General features: G+C 42.5%; 1 protein-coding gene across 1 annotated transcript; it reads left to right on the top strand.

Annotated features, from left to right (window-relative positions):
* The first annotated feature begins 3,468 nt into the window (after positions 1-3,468).
* Positions 3,469-12,803, top strand: LOC144514288 (NLR family CARD domain-containing protein 3-like). The gene is given in 7 exon segments (XM_078245469.1): positions 3,469-3,551; positions 7,973-8,051; positions 8,214-8,421; positions 8,558-10,269; positions 10,271-10,362; positions 11,432-11,605; positions 12,512-12,803. Coding segments are annotated over 7 exon segments (2,502 nt in total). The 5' UTR covers positions 3,469-3,501; the 3' UTR covers positions 12,699-12,803.
* The last annotated feature ends 754 nt before the right edge of the window (positions 12,804-13,557 follow it).

Genomic DNA, 13,557 nt, shown 5'->3' with positions numbered 1-13,557 from the left:
TAGTTTTCTTTAGCCTATTTTTTTACTGTCCCGTTCGTTCGTTCAACCAACCCTGCGCTCTGGGGCCGGTAGGAACAGTGTCGTCTTAGTGCTATGCCTAGGTGCTGTCCTAGCAGTGTCACTGTCTCATTTACAAAATGTGGACCATTATCACTCCAAATGATTCTTGGGATGCCATACTGTGGAATTACTGTTTTAGCGAGTGCTTTGGCTACAGTGATGGCGTCTGCTTTTCGTGAGGGTGCTATTATTACCCATTTAGAGAAGGAATCTACCAGGACTAAACAGTACTTGTAAGTACCACTTCGGTTTAGTTCAATGAAATCCATGTGTATGATTTCGAATGGGTGTGACCCCTGTAGGCATTTCCCTCTCTTTGTCTCTCTTCCGGTCTCGTCATCATCCTGCGCAGATGGGAGTGCCACACTCGGTGTGGGTGGGGGGTGCCTCCTCAGGCTGAGGTGCAGGGAGGAGGGGCTGTGGGGGGGCTGTTGCGGGGGCTTTTTTCGTCTTCGTGGTCCAGTCTCATCATCTGGATGTATTGTTAGAGCCGCTACAGCACATTCTATATCTGGACCTTTGTCTGCCTTAGTAAATTCTGCAACTGGACCCTTTTTTAATTCTTTCTCTCATTTCTTTCTCTCAATCTCTGCCTCTCTTTTGACTGCCTGCTCTTTCCACATTCCTGCTGCATGCAGCTCACGCTGTATTCTCCTTCTCTTTTTCTCCTTGACTGTCACTCTTTCCTCAACATACAATCGCTCTAGTAAACCAGTCACAGAAGCTAACCTAAGCTTTCCATCAAAACCATATTTTTTCACCCATTCATTCACAAATTCTACGCTTCCCGGGAAGGCTCTTTTCATGAATTTCACATCTTTAGGAATGGTGACACTCTGATTCTGACCCATCTCTCTTCCTTTATTTCACAACTCACAAATCCCACAATAAACAAAAACAACAACTGCGCTGCACCAACCTGTGTTCCTTTTTCTCACCAAAAAACCCACAAATAGCCACAATTAAACCGCTATGCAGCTACAGTCTTGTTGCTTTAAGACAAATATCAAATACAATAACCCGCGTTGCAGCAACAACCGTATTGTTTTCAGACAATTAACAAACAAAACAAACCAGCCACAAATTATACAATAACCCGCTATTTAGCAACACAACATAGCAAAACAGCAAAAACACACAACAGCAAACTTCAGCAAACTCAGCAAAACACAAACAGCAATTATCAGTGAAACACAAAAACACCCAGCCAGACTTCTGAAAATACTCAGAACGGCTTCAAAACACATCTACCGTCTCCCCGCTCGGGGAGAATTGTGTCGCTCGGTTCTGTCCCAGACAGATAGAAAATATCAAATGATATTTCCCCGTTATTTGCTTAGCTTTGTCCCAGACAGAAAATAAACATCAATGATAGCCTTACTATGAGCTTTTTATCTGGCTCCAGGCAACCAGAAATATTACTCAATAATAGTCCCAGACAGTAAGAATAAACATCAATGATACTTTCAATTTAGCTAGCAATAACTGGCCCCAGGCCACTGTGCACTTTTTCTGCAGTAGACGCTGTGCCCACTCAGAAACTCAAAACTGCATCACTCACCCATGTCTGTTCGCTCCTTGACCGTGGGAGTCGTCACCGAGGGGCGCAGGGCAGCGTCGGACCAACCTAGGGCCCCGTCCCGCGAAGGGGTGGACGGCTGTCGACAGATTCTCAGGCCTTGATCGAGCGCGGTGCTGGACTCCTCAGCTGTTGACTCCCGGGTTTCGGCACAAGAAAATGTCAGGTTCAGGACACTTTAACTTATTAAATCAAAGACGGTCAAGCAAGAAAACGAGACTCAGACGGCAATGAGCAGTTAATAGACATTTGCAAAGGGGAAGAACGCACATGAGCAACCTTTCTCCAGCATTGCTCTCAGGGAACTTCCAATGTTTCTCTGCAAGAGAGTTGTATTTATTCAAAACACACACAGATTCACAGTTGTTGATACATAGGAATGCTTTTGTGTTGTCTATTCTAGGGGAACCAGGGCAAAGTGCGGGCGTCTGGAGGACGTGTAATTTGAGTGTCCTCGGCCCTAACGATGTTTACAACCCATTATTTGCTGCAGTGAGACACTTACTGTCTCCGAGAAGAGCAGCTGACACTCAGAGAAACATATATCGTATTGTGCGTATAATAAGCATAGAAACGCAGATTGTTAAATGTGCATATAGAGAGCCTTAAGGTTAAATTATATTAAGACATTGCTACAAGGAAATAAGCTGAATAATATGGGGAGCATAAAAGGTTGAATAAGATGAATAAAAGACTTTATAAAAATGAATTCTCTATCAGCTAACGTTAGCTGCTGTCGAGTATGGTGTTAACTAGCTAGCGGTAGGCTAACGTTAGCTGCTGTCGAGTATGGTGTTAACTAGCTAGCGGTAGGCTAACGTTAGCTGCTGTCGAGTATAGTGTTAGCTAGCGGTAGGCTAACGTTAGCTGCTGTCGAGTATAGTGTTAGCTAGCTAGTGGTAGGCTAACGTTAGCTGCTGTTGAGTATAGTGTTAACTAGCTAGTGGTAGGCTAACGTTAGCTGCTGTCGAGGATAGTGTTAACTAGCTAGTGGTAGGCTAACGTTAGCTGCTGTCGAGGATAGTGTTAACTAGCTAGCGGTAGGCTAACGTTAGCTGCTGTCGAGTATAGTGTTAACTAGGTAACGGTAGGCTAACGTTAGCTGCAACTTTATTGTCATTGTGCAAAGTACAAGTACAAAGACAGTGAAATGCAGTTTGCGTCCAACCAAAAGTGCAAAAAAAGCAGAAAAGTTGAACGTGATATACTAGTATAGACAGGTGGAGCATAGACAGGACAAGACATATATTACAGTGTTATAAGAGCAGAATAAATGTGGCTATGTAACATGAACAATGTATGAACAACATGTACAGATATGTGCAATGTAGTAGCAGTGACATTATACTAGTAGTAAGAATAATATACAGTCGATATATTTAGTGTATTAACAGAATATATAATGAGAAAAACAGAATAAATATGGATATTCAGTATGAACCATATAGACAGATATGTGCAGCTTGGTAACATTATAAGAGTAGTAAGAATAAGTGTATGTGCAGGATGAGTAGTATGAAGAGCAGTAGAATATGGCTACGTATAGCTGTAATTACAGTATGGACATCTGTAAATAAATAAACAGTAGGGGGGGGGTAGGGTGGTGCACATTGGGGGGGGAGGGGGGGGTCTTAGTAGTTTAAATTGTCACCGGGATGCAGAGCAAGAGTTCAGTTGGGTGACAGCCGCAGGAAAGAAGAAGAAGAAGAAGAAGAAGGAATGAACATGTGACCCTCAATAAATGTGTTTTTCTATCAGGACACAACAGAGACCAGAGTCTCGTGGACCTGGACCTGAACCTGGACCTGAACCTGAACCTGGACCTGAACCCAGCTGTGTGTCCTTTAAGAGCGACCGGTCACATGATCGCCTCATTTGACTTTAAAGGTCAACAACCCTCTGCTGAAAAGAGGTAATCTGTTAATAATATTATAATATTGCTGATTCATGTTTCAACTTTTATGTTTCCAGAGAAGTTTTAAGTTTATTTTCAGCATCTTTCTTCTTCACATATATTTATATTCTCACATCTGAAAGCTGTCCAGTGAGACCAGTCTTCAACTGTAGATCTCAATGGAGTCCAGATCCGGCTGAATTATTCTCTACGAGCCCATTTCAGCTTCATAACTGTATTTTCAGGTTGTACCAGAACAGGTTTACATGGTTTCATTTTCCAAAAACACCATATTGTTGTTGTACTGCACAGCTCTCTCTCACTGCTGCAGATCCTCTTTCAGCTGGTCTCTGTTTTAGCTACAGAGTGAGACCTCTTTTCTTCTTCTTCTTCTGTACTATCTTTGATTGGACTTGCACATGCTCAGTAGCTCAGATGTAGCTCATGTCAGCTAGCTAGCTCCATAGACAGTAAAAGAAAGGCTGTTTCTCCACCTTCAGTCAGTTACAAGGCAGGATTAGCTGGGAGACTTCTTCTAAATGAGGGCGCACATGGAAGTAGTTCTTTTGGAGATTATGGTGAACTTGTGTGTGTTGTAGCAGTGCTTTGCTATTGAGAACGAGGTAGCATGCTAGTGTTAGCATTAGCATGCTAACACTACAAGCTAACGGTTGCGGTTAGCCAGCTCGTTTCGGCTTGTGACGTCACAAGCCGTGCCGATTTTGAACAGCTCACCCGGAGACTGAAGGCAGGACACATTCAGAAACCGTATCTCACTCAGAACAGCATGGATGGATTTTTTTACAAAGTTTGTATGCGTGTGGAAGCACCAGAGACACAAAAGAACACCCCAAATCCCAGAAAAGGTGTTTTTTTCATAATATGGGCACTTTAAGAAATTTGTGTCCGAGCCCGGCCCGAGCCCGACACAGTTAAAATCTCATTTTTTCTCATACTAATGACACATGTAGGCTACGTTTTTGTGTGGAAAGCCCGCTTTTATTAAGCAACTGTAGGAAGGCATTCGGAAATGTCAACAGATGAGGCATCTCCTCAGCTGTTGACTCCCGGGTTTTCGGCACCAGAAAATGTCAGGTTCAGGACACTTTAACTTATTAAATCAAAGACGGTCAAGCAAGAAAACGAGACTCAGACGGCAATGAGCAGTTAATAGACATTTGCAAAAGGGAAGAAACGCACGTGAGCAACCTTTCTCCAGCATTGCTCTCAGGAACTTCAAATGTTTCTCTGCAAGAGAGTCAGTATTTATTCAAAAACACACACAGATTCACAGTTGTTGATACATAGGAATGCTTTTGTGTTGTCTATTCTAGGGAACCAGGGCAAAGTGCGGGCGCCTGGAGGACATGTACTTTGAGTGACCTCGGCCCTAAAGATGTTTACAACCCATGATTTGCTGCAGTGAGACACTTACTGTCTCCGAGAAAGAGCAGCTGACACTCAGAGAAACATATATCGTATTATGCGTATAATAAGCATAGAAAGCATGAGATTGTTAAATGTGCATATAGAGAGCCTTAAGGTTAAATTATATTAAGACATTGCTACAAGGAAATAAGCTGAATAATATGGGGAGCATAAAAGGTTGAATAAGATGAATAAAAGACTTTATAAAAATGAATTCTCTATCAGCTAACGTTAGCTGCTGTCGAGTATGGTGTTAACTAGCTAGCGGTAGGCTAACGTTAGCTGCTGTCGAGGATAGTGTTAACTGGCTAGCGGTAGGCTAACGTTAGCTGCTGTCGAGGATAGTGTTAACTAGCTAACGGTAGGCTAACGTTAGCTGCTGTCGAGTATAGTGTTAACTAGCTAGCGGTTGGCTAACGTTAGCTGCTGTTGAGTATAGTGTTAACTAGCTAGCGGTAGACTAACGTTAGCTGCTGTCGAGTATAGTGTTAGCTAGCTAGTGGTAGGCTAACGTTAGCTGCTGTCGAGTATAGTGTTAACTAGCTAGTGGTAGGCTAACGTTAGCTGCTGTCGAGTATAGTGTTAACTAGCTAGCGGTAGACTAACGTTAGCTGCAACTTTATTGTCATTGTGCAGAGTACAAGTACAAAGACAACAAAATGCAGTTTGCGTCCAACCAGAAGTGCAAAAAAAAGCAGAAAAGTTGAACGTGATATACTAGTATAGACAGGTGGAGCATAGACAGGACAAGACATATATTACAGTGTTATAAGAGCAGAATAAATGTGGCTATGTAACATGAACAATGTATGAACAACATGTACAGATATGTGCAATGTAGTAGCAGTGACATTATACTAGTAGTAAGAATAATATACAGTCGATATATTTAGTGTATTAACAGAATATATAATGAGAAAAACAGAATAAATATGGATATTCAGTATGAACCATATAGACAGATATGTGCAGCTTGGTAACATTATAAGAGTAGTAAGAATAAGTGTATGTGCAGGATGAGTAGTATGAAGAGCAGTAGAATATGGCTACAGTACAGTATGGACATCTGTAAATAAACAGTAGGGGGGGGATAGGGTGGTGCACATTGCCTGGGGGGGGGGTCTTAGTAGTTTAAATTGTCACCGGGATGCAGAGCAAGAGTTCAGTTGGGTGACAGCCGCAGGAAAGAAGAAGAAGAAGAAGAAGAAGGAATGAACATGTGACCCTCAATAAATGTGTTTTTCTATCAGGACCCAGCAGAGACCAGAGTCTCCTGGACCTGAACCTGAACCTGGACCTGGACCTGAACCTGGACCTGAACCCAGCTGTGTGTCCTTTAAGAGCGACCGGTCAATTGATTGAACGCCTCATTGACTTTAAAGGTCAACAACCCTCTGCTGAAAAGAGGTAATCTGTTAATAATATTATAATATTGCTGATTCATGTTTCAACTTTTATGTTTCCAGAGAAGTTTTAAGTTTATTTTCAGCATCTTTCTTCTTCACATATATTTATATTCTCACATCTGAAAGCTGTCCAGTGAGAGCAGTCTTCAACTGTAGATCTCAATGGAGTCCAGATCAGGCTGAATTATTCTGTATGAGCCCATTTCAGCTTCATAACTGTATTTTCAGATTGTACCAGAACAGGTTTACATGGTTTCATTTTCCAAAAACACCATATTGTTGTTGTACTGCACAGCTCTCTCTCACTGCTGCAGATCCTCTTTCAGCTGGTCTCTGTTTTAGCTACAGAGTGAGACCTCTTTTCTTCTTCTTCTTCTGTACTATCTTTGATTGGACTTGCACATGCTCAGTAGCTCAGATGTAGCTCATGTCAGCTAGCTAGCTCCATAGACAGTAAAAGAAAGGCTGTTTCTCCACCTTCAGTCAGTTACAAGGCAGGATTAGCTGGGAGACTTCTTCTAAATGAGGGCGCACATGGAAGTAGTTCTTTTGGAGATTATGGTGAACTTGTGTGTGTTGTAGCAGTGCTTTGCTATTGAGAACGAGGTAGCATGCTAGTGTTAGCATTAGCATGCTAACACTACAAGCTAACGGTTGCGGTTAGCCAGCTCGTTTCGGCTTGTGACGTCACAAGCCTTGCCGATTTTGAACAGCTCACCCGGAGACTGAAGGCAGGACACATTCAGAAACCGTATCTCACTCAGAACAGCATGGATGGATTTTTTACAAAGTTTGTATGCGTGTGGAAGCACCAGAGACACAAAAGAACACCCCAAATCCCAGAAAAGGTGTTTTTTTCATAATATGGGCACTTTAAGAAATTTGTGTCCGAGCCCGGCCCGAGCCCGACACAGTTAAAATCTCATTTTTTCTCATACTAATGACACATGTAGGCTACGTTTTTGTGTGGAAAGCCCGCTTTTATTAAGCAACTGTAGGAAGGCATTCGGAAATGTCAACAGATGAGGCATCAGCGCACACGGGGCAACAAGCTCACGTTAATAAGCTGTTCAAATGTTCAATGTCAGGACACTATTTACCATGAGAAGACTTCTGCCATTTGAGTCTGGACACTTAAGGCCAAGTTTCAGTGAGTGGATTCATGACCAGATTCTCTTCCCCCCCCCCCAAGTCTCCTGACCAAATTGGTCAAAACGCAAAATTCTTCCCAAAATGTTGAATGTGGGTTTGCCAGTTGGATGTCAGATCAGAAGTCAATAAGGGGAAGTAAAAAAAGGGAACCACCATCCAACAGTATCCTCAGTCCAGGTCAGCAGTTCTCCCCGACTACAAACAGGCCATCTAAGCTCTGCTTCCTTACTTCTTAGTTCTTTCTGTCGATTCACTTTGGGGTCAGCAGCACCACCAACACTTTAATGTCAGGGGAAACCATCTGATTCTGTGTTGTAATCAACACTTTAATGTCAGGGGAAACCATCTGATTCTGTGTTGTAATCAACACTTTAAGTCACAGGACCTTTATCTTGTGTTTGTCTCTGTGTGGACAGACATGATGTGAGCTAATGCTTCCTGATTCCTCCACAGAGTGGACCAGGAGAGCTCAGAGGTTCCCAGTGGTCAGTCTGCCCAGCAGCATCAAACACACCTGGACTCCATATTTATGGTCCGTACATGTACAACAACTACTTTTACACCTATTCTGTTCACAATCATCTCCATGCTGTGCTTTTCAGACCAGTGGATTGTCAGTCTGTCCAACATGGATCTGATGTTTGCTTCCATGATTTCAGTTTGATTGTGTCATTCATATAATCTTCTGTTCCAGCTGCTGGGGGAGAACATCGTCACTTTTGTGAAGAACGAGCTAAAGAAGATCCAGAAGCTTCTGAGTCCAGATTACCCAGAATGCTCAGAGAGTCAGAGGGAGGGTGAGGATGAAGAGCAGAGCAGCAGCAGAGAGGCATTTCTGAAGATCACACTGGACTTCCTGAGGAGAATGAAGCAGGACGAGCTGGCTGACCGTCTGCAGAGCAGTAAGAGGATTTCTCTAAAGATTTAACTTACTGGACTAATGGGACGTTTACTAATGTCTCCAGAGAAGGGTCAAAGTATGTTCCTGTTTGCTTTACAAAATTACTTAATGATCTTTTTTATTATGTATTCATTCAGGAAGCTCTGCTGGAGTTTGTAAACGTAAACTCAAGACTAACCTAAACAAGAAGTTCCAGTGTGTGTTTGAGGGGATTGCTAAAGCAGGAAACCCAACCCTTCTGCATCAGATGTTCACAGAGATCTACATCATGGAGGGAGGGACTGCACAGGTCAATGATGAACATGAGGTCAGACAGATTGAAACAGCGTCCAGAAAACACAACAGACCAGAAACAATAATCAGACAAGAAGACATCTTTAAAGCCCCACCTGGAAGAGAGGAACCAATCAGAACAGTGATGACTAAGGGAGTGGCTGGCATCGGGAAAACAGTCTTAACACAGAAGTTCACTCTGGACTGGGCTGAAGGCAAAGCCAACCAGGACATCCAGTTCACATTTCCATTCACTTTCAGAGAGCTGAACGTGCTGAAAGAGAAAAAGTACAGCTTGGTGGAACTTGTTGATCACTTCTTCAGTGAAACCAAAGAAGCAGGAATCTGCAGGTTTGAAGAGTTCCAGGTTGTGTTCATCTTTGACGGTCTGGATGAGTGTCGACTTCCTCTGGACTTCCTCAACACTGAGATCCTGACTGATGTTACAGAGTCCACCTCAGTGGATGTGCTGCTGACAAACCTCATCAGAGGGAATTTGCTTCCCTCTGCTCGCCTCTGGATAACCACACGACCTGCTGCAGCCAATCAGATCCCTCCTGAGTGTGTTGACATGGTGACAGAGGTCAGAGGGTTCACTGACCCTCAGAAGGAGGAGTACTTCAGGAAGAGATTTAGAGATGAGGAGCAGGCCAGCAGAATCATCTCCCACATCAAGACATCACGAAGCCTCCACATCATGTGCCACATCCCAGTCTTCTGCTGGATCACTGCTACAGTTCTGGAGGACGTGTTGAAGACCAGAGAGGGAGGAGAGCTGCCCAAAACCCTGACTGAGATGTATATCCACTTCCTGGTGGTTCAGTCCAAACTGAAGAACATAAAATACGGTGGAGGAGCTGGGACCGATTCAAACTGGAATAAAGAGACAAAGAAGATGGTCGAGTCTCTGGGAAAACTGGCTTTTGAGCAGCAGCAGAAAGGCAACCTGATCTTCTATGAATCAGACCTGACAGAGTGTGGCATCGATATCAGAGCAGCCTCAGTTTACTCAGGAGTGTTCACACAGATCTTTAAAGAGGAGAGTGGTCTGTACCAGGACAAGGTGTTCTGCTTCGTCCATCTGAGTGTTCAGGAGTTTCTCGCTGCTCTTCATGTTCATCTGACATTCACCAACTCTGGAGTCAACCTGCTGTCAGAAGAACAAACAACCTCCTGGCGGCCTAAAGTCTTCAGACTCAAACCTGAACTAAAATGTCTCCATCAGAGTGCTGTGGACAAGGCCTTACAGAGTCCAAATGGACACCTGGACTTGTTCCTCCGCTTCCTCCTGGGTCTTTCACTGCAGACTAATCAGAGTCTCCTACGAGGTCTGATGACACAGACAGGAAGTACCTCAGAGACCAATCAGGAAACAGTCGAGTACATCAAGAAGAAGATCAGTGAGGATCTGTCTGCAGAGAGAAGCATCAATCTGTTCCACTGTCTGAATGAACTGAATGATCGTTCTCTAGTGGAGGAGATCCAAAAGTCCCTGAGTTCAGGAAGTCTCTCCACAGATAAATTATCTCCTGCTCAGTGGTCAGCTCTGGTCTTCATCTTACTGTCATCAGAAAACAGATCTGGAGGTGTTTGACCTGAAGAAATACTCTGCTTCAGAGGACGCTCTTCTGAGGCTGCTGCTAGTGGTCAAAGCCTCCAAAAAAGCTCTGTAAGTGTGATTTATTCATCATAATGACGTTAAATCAAACCCTCTCGTGTAATATAGCTTAATTCAGTCACGATTAATTATCATGTTTCCAACTTGTTTGGAGTAGAGCAGCAGATATTTAAAGCGCCCATATTCTGCTCATTTTCAGGTTCATAACTGTATTTTCAGGTTGTACCAGAACAGGTTTACATGGTTTCATTTTCCAAAAACACCATATTGTTGTTGTACTGCACAGCTCTCTCTCACTGCTGCAGATCCTCTTTCAGCTGGTCTCTGTTTTAGCTACAGAGTGAGACCTCTTTTCTTCTTCTTCTTCTGTACTATCTTTGATTGGACTTGCACATGCTCAGTAGCTCAGATGTAGATCATGTCAGCTAGCTAGCTCCATAGACAGTAAAAGAAAGGCTGTTTCTCCACCTTCAGTCAGTTACAAGGCAGGATTAGCTGGGAGACTTTTGCTATTGAGAACGAGGTAGCATGCTTTATTTTTTACAAAGTTGGTATGCGTGTGGAAGCACCAGAGACAAAAAATAACTCATAATATGGCCACTTTAAACATGCTGAGAAGGGATTTCATATGCTGTATCACCAAAAGTCCAGACTCAACATATAAACACAATCGTTATTTGTCTTCTTATATGACATTTCTCTAAACTTTAAGCTTTATTCAATTTAAACCGCCCTTCTCATGTCAGGATTTAAAATTTAGCAATTCGGAAATCTTTGAGTGTTTTCAAAGCATTTTGTTGTTATTTATAAGATGTTGTTAAAAACAAAGTATAAACTATGGCTATGGCTTTTTTTATCTTATGTGAATTTGAATACTAGATGTCTTTTTACTCCTCATTCAGTCACAATTAGTTATGTTTCCAACTTGTTTAGAAAGTGGATTTTATATTCTGTATCACCAAAAGTCCAGACTTAACATTTAAACACAATCGTTATGTGTCTTCTTCATTACCATCCCTCCAACAAAGCTCTGTAAGTGTAATTTATTCATCATTACATACTCTATCTTTCAACAGGAGTTAAATATAAATAACTTGTTTCCTTCCTGTTGTCTCTCCAGACTGAGTGGCTGTAACCTGTCAGAGAGAAGCTGTGAAGCTCTGTCCTCAGTTCTCAGCTCCCAGTCCTCTAGTCTGAGAGAGCTGGACCTGAGTAACAACGACCTGCAGGATTCAGGAGGGAAGCTGATCTCTGTTGGACTGAAGAGTCCACACTGCACAGTGGAGACTCTCAGGTCAGATCAAGAACAATAATCTTTCAACAAACAGTATTTTATTCTGATTTAGAAACACTTCATAAAGAATGAAATATGAACTGTGGCTGAGATCCAGAAATCATTTATATTTTAATAACATGTGACTTTGATTACTGGACGTTTGTTTATTCCTTAATATACAACAAGTGAATTTGACCAGACAATCTGATTGGTCAACTAGACATTTAAAACTTACTCAAATCTGCATGACACCCAGAGCCATTTGGGCACACCTGGTGCATCACATACGATATTACTCCACCATTTCCATGGCAACATTGTACCGTCCAGGGCTGTATAAAAAAACAGTAACGTTAGCCTACAACAATGATACAATGGATCGTTTTGTTGTTAATTTCGATTTATATGGAGGACTTAGTTTTGATGCATGATTGGAAGAGGATGAGAAGTTAATCATTGGATGAAACAACATTTTTACACTCTGGAGTTAACTGTTACTGGAATAGTTTGGATCACATCAGCTGTTAGATCACATCAGCTGTTAGATCACATCAGCTGTTAGATAACATCAGCTGTTAGATAACATCAGCTGTTAGATCATCGCTTTTAGATCAAATCATCCGTTTGGATCTCGAGACACTCAGGTCAGGATTCATTAACCCATTCTACTGATGACCATTTAAAATCTGACTATCTTTAGTTGATAAAACAGCTGCTTTGTGTCTGCTGATACAATAAACTTGGGCAGTATTTATTAATTATATAATTATTAATTTCTAGACTCAGAGTTACTTTCCATGAGGATTTTTTATTGTTTAGTTTTGTTGTTAAATAGTTAAATAGAACAGATGATTTTAAAGGTGTATTCTAAATTTGGACCAAAATGTACCTGGGGTTCCTGTGTGTTGTTCTGTGTGTTTGCAGTCTGTCAGGCTGTCTGATCTCAGAGGAAGTTTGTACTTCTCTGGTCTCAGCTCTGAGCTCCAACCCCTCCCATCTGAGAGAGCTGGACCTGAGCTACAATCATCCAGGAGACTCAGGAGTGAAGCTACTGTCAGCGGGACTGGAGGATCCAAACTGGAGACTAGACACTCTCAGGTACAAACACTGATGAACAAAAAGGAGATATTTGTGTAGGAAGATGTAAAGAAAAACATCTCCAGGAACTAAAATGATGACTTCCTGTTAATAATTGATGTAGTTTGGACACATCTCTGTATGTTAAAGGAACTGTCCATGGTTTAGCTTAGCACAAATCAATGTGCTTTCTACGCTGTGAGAAGAGCGTGACGATAAAGCATTACTCTTTCAGCAGACTAGTTATCTAGAGGTTTAAAATGTCAGTTGCTGGTGCTACATGGCTCATGTGATCGATCAGAGACGTACGCTGACATCAGGACCAATTATTTCTCTAAGTTCCTCTTGTACTGGGAGAGTACCAACTCCAAGTTCAAAAAGTCCCTCAAAATGCTCTTTCCTAGTCGCTTCGGTGCAAACATTATATATGTTTGTGTGTGTATGTGTGTGTGTGTGTGTGTGTGTGTGTGTGTGTGTGTGTGTGTGAGAGTGATGTAATGTTCATGTTTCCCTACAGAGAAAGGTCCACTGTTGCACTAATGCTTGCTCTTGGGGGAATTGTTTGGTCTGCTGTTTCAGTCCTGTCAGACCTTTGCAGCGGGCAGGGGCTGCTTCGTTCCCAGCGACTGACGCACACACACACACACACACACACACACACACACACACACACACACACACACACACACAATCACACACACACACACACACACACACACACACACACACACACACACACACACACACACACACACACACACACACACACACACACACACACACACACACACACACACACACACACACACACACACACAATCACACACACACACACACACACAATCACACACAATTTTTTACAAAAACTCCCGCGAAATCAGGCATTTTGGGCC

The sequence above is a fragment of the Sander vitreus genome, unplaced genomic scaffold, assembly GCF_031162955.1.
Source record: "Sander vitreus isolate 19-12246 unplaced genomic scaffold, sanVit1 ctg531_0, whole genome shotgun sequence".
Taxonomy (NCBI): Eukaryota; Metazoa; Chordata; class Actinopteri; order Perciformes; family Percidae; genus Sander; species Sander vitreus.
Note: the sequence above shows the minus strand (reverse complement) of the source record. Positions and strands in the feature narration are given on the sequence as shown.